The sequence below is a fragment of the Lepidothrix coronata genome, unplaced genomic scaffold (genome assembly GCF_001604755.1).
Source record: "Lepidothrix coronata isolate B3197 unplaced genomic scaffold, Lepidothrix_coronata-1.0 Scaffold4012, whole genome shotgun sequence".
Taxonomy (NCBI): Eukaryota; Metazoa; Chordata; class Aves; order Passeriformes; family Pipridae; genus Lepidothrix; species Lepidothrix coronata.
In genome coordinates, this window is record NW_016694192.1 from 1 (window position 1) to 1209 (window position 1209).

A 1209-nucleotide genomic window follows, 5' to 3' on the forward strand; every position below is an offset into this window, starting at 1 on the left:
TTTGGTCTTTCTGAGGTGGTTCTGCTGCCTCCTCCAATGCACAGTGTCTCTATCTCTCTCTCATTTTATTTCTCTCTCTCTCTGTTTCTATCTCTATTCAAAAACCAGGATGACTTCACCATTGAAAACTTTCTGCCTAAAAATGGTCAAAGAACAGGTTTTTTTAATCTTAGTCCACAATAATTTGGTTCAAATTGGGATTTTTGATCACATTCTTTTTAAAATCACAGACAAAGACAGACAAATGACATTCCTGGCAGCATTGTCAACGCATTAATCCCCATTTTTGACATGACTTACCTGGACAATGGACTCTTTGGGATACCCCAGAGAGTTTTTATTTAAGAACCCAGGGACGAGCTGTTCACGGCTGTCCTTTCACAGCCCCTGCGCCCCCGGCTACAGGACCCCACAGAGGAGCCCCTTTCTCTCACCGGTGGTGACAGACTTAGTCCTCAGGACTAAGAGTTGAGGACTTAGATTTTAGGCTGACAAATTTCTTTAACAAAGACAAAAATCACCTCTTTTAGACACCTAAACCTAAGTTTTCCTGAGACCTCAGACATATTTCCTGGGTGAATTTTAAGATCTTTCATGTCAGAAAATACCCCACAATCTTTAGTGTTGTGTGTCAGAATTCTCAAAGTCTATAGGGACAAGACTCAGTCCAAAACGCTGCACTTTGTGCCTGTCCCCAAACAGGCGACAGACCCCCAGCCCAGCCCCAAGTCTGAGAAAAAAACCCCAAATCACCAAAAATCGACAAAATGTCACAATTTCACACCGAGGAAGGAAAGACCAAGAAATTGGCGACTCACCTTTGACGGTCAAATGGGTCCCGGACCCGAATGTATAACCACCACTGCTGCTCTCCCAGGCACCACAGAAATAGACACCCTCGTCCTCGTCTTGGACCCCAGTGATGGTTAATGTGGCCGTGGAGCCCAACAAGGATCCAGAGAATCGTGAAGGGATGTTTGAGGGTCTGTTGCTATTAACATAGATCACAGGGACAAGGGCACTGCCAGGGACCTTCTGCTGGTACCAGCCATACAAGTTGTAGCTGCTCCCAGAGCAGGTGATCTTGACGGTGTCTCCCACCCTGTGAGACAATGAGGGCGGCTGAGTCAGCGCTGCCTGGACAAGAGAACCTGAAAATGGAGAGGAGAGAGAGGGGAAGACGGGTCAGTCAAAGCCCCAGGAGCACAG

General features: G+C 46.8%; 1 gene segment (V, D, J or C); it reads right to left on the reverse strand.

Annotated features, from left to right (window-relative positions):
• Positions 1 to 818: 818 nt before the first annotated feature.
• Positions 819 to 1151, reverse strand: LOC108491995 (the record flags this gene model as incomplete). The annotated part of the segment is given in 1 exon segment: positions 819 to 1151. A coding segment is annotated over 1 exon segment (333 nt), but the record flags the coding sequence as incomplete, so codon positions are not given.
• Positions 1152 to 1209: the final 58 nt, after the last annotated feature.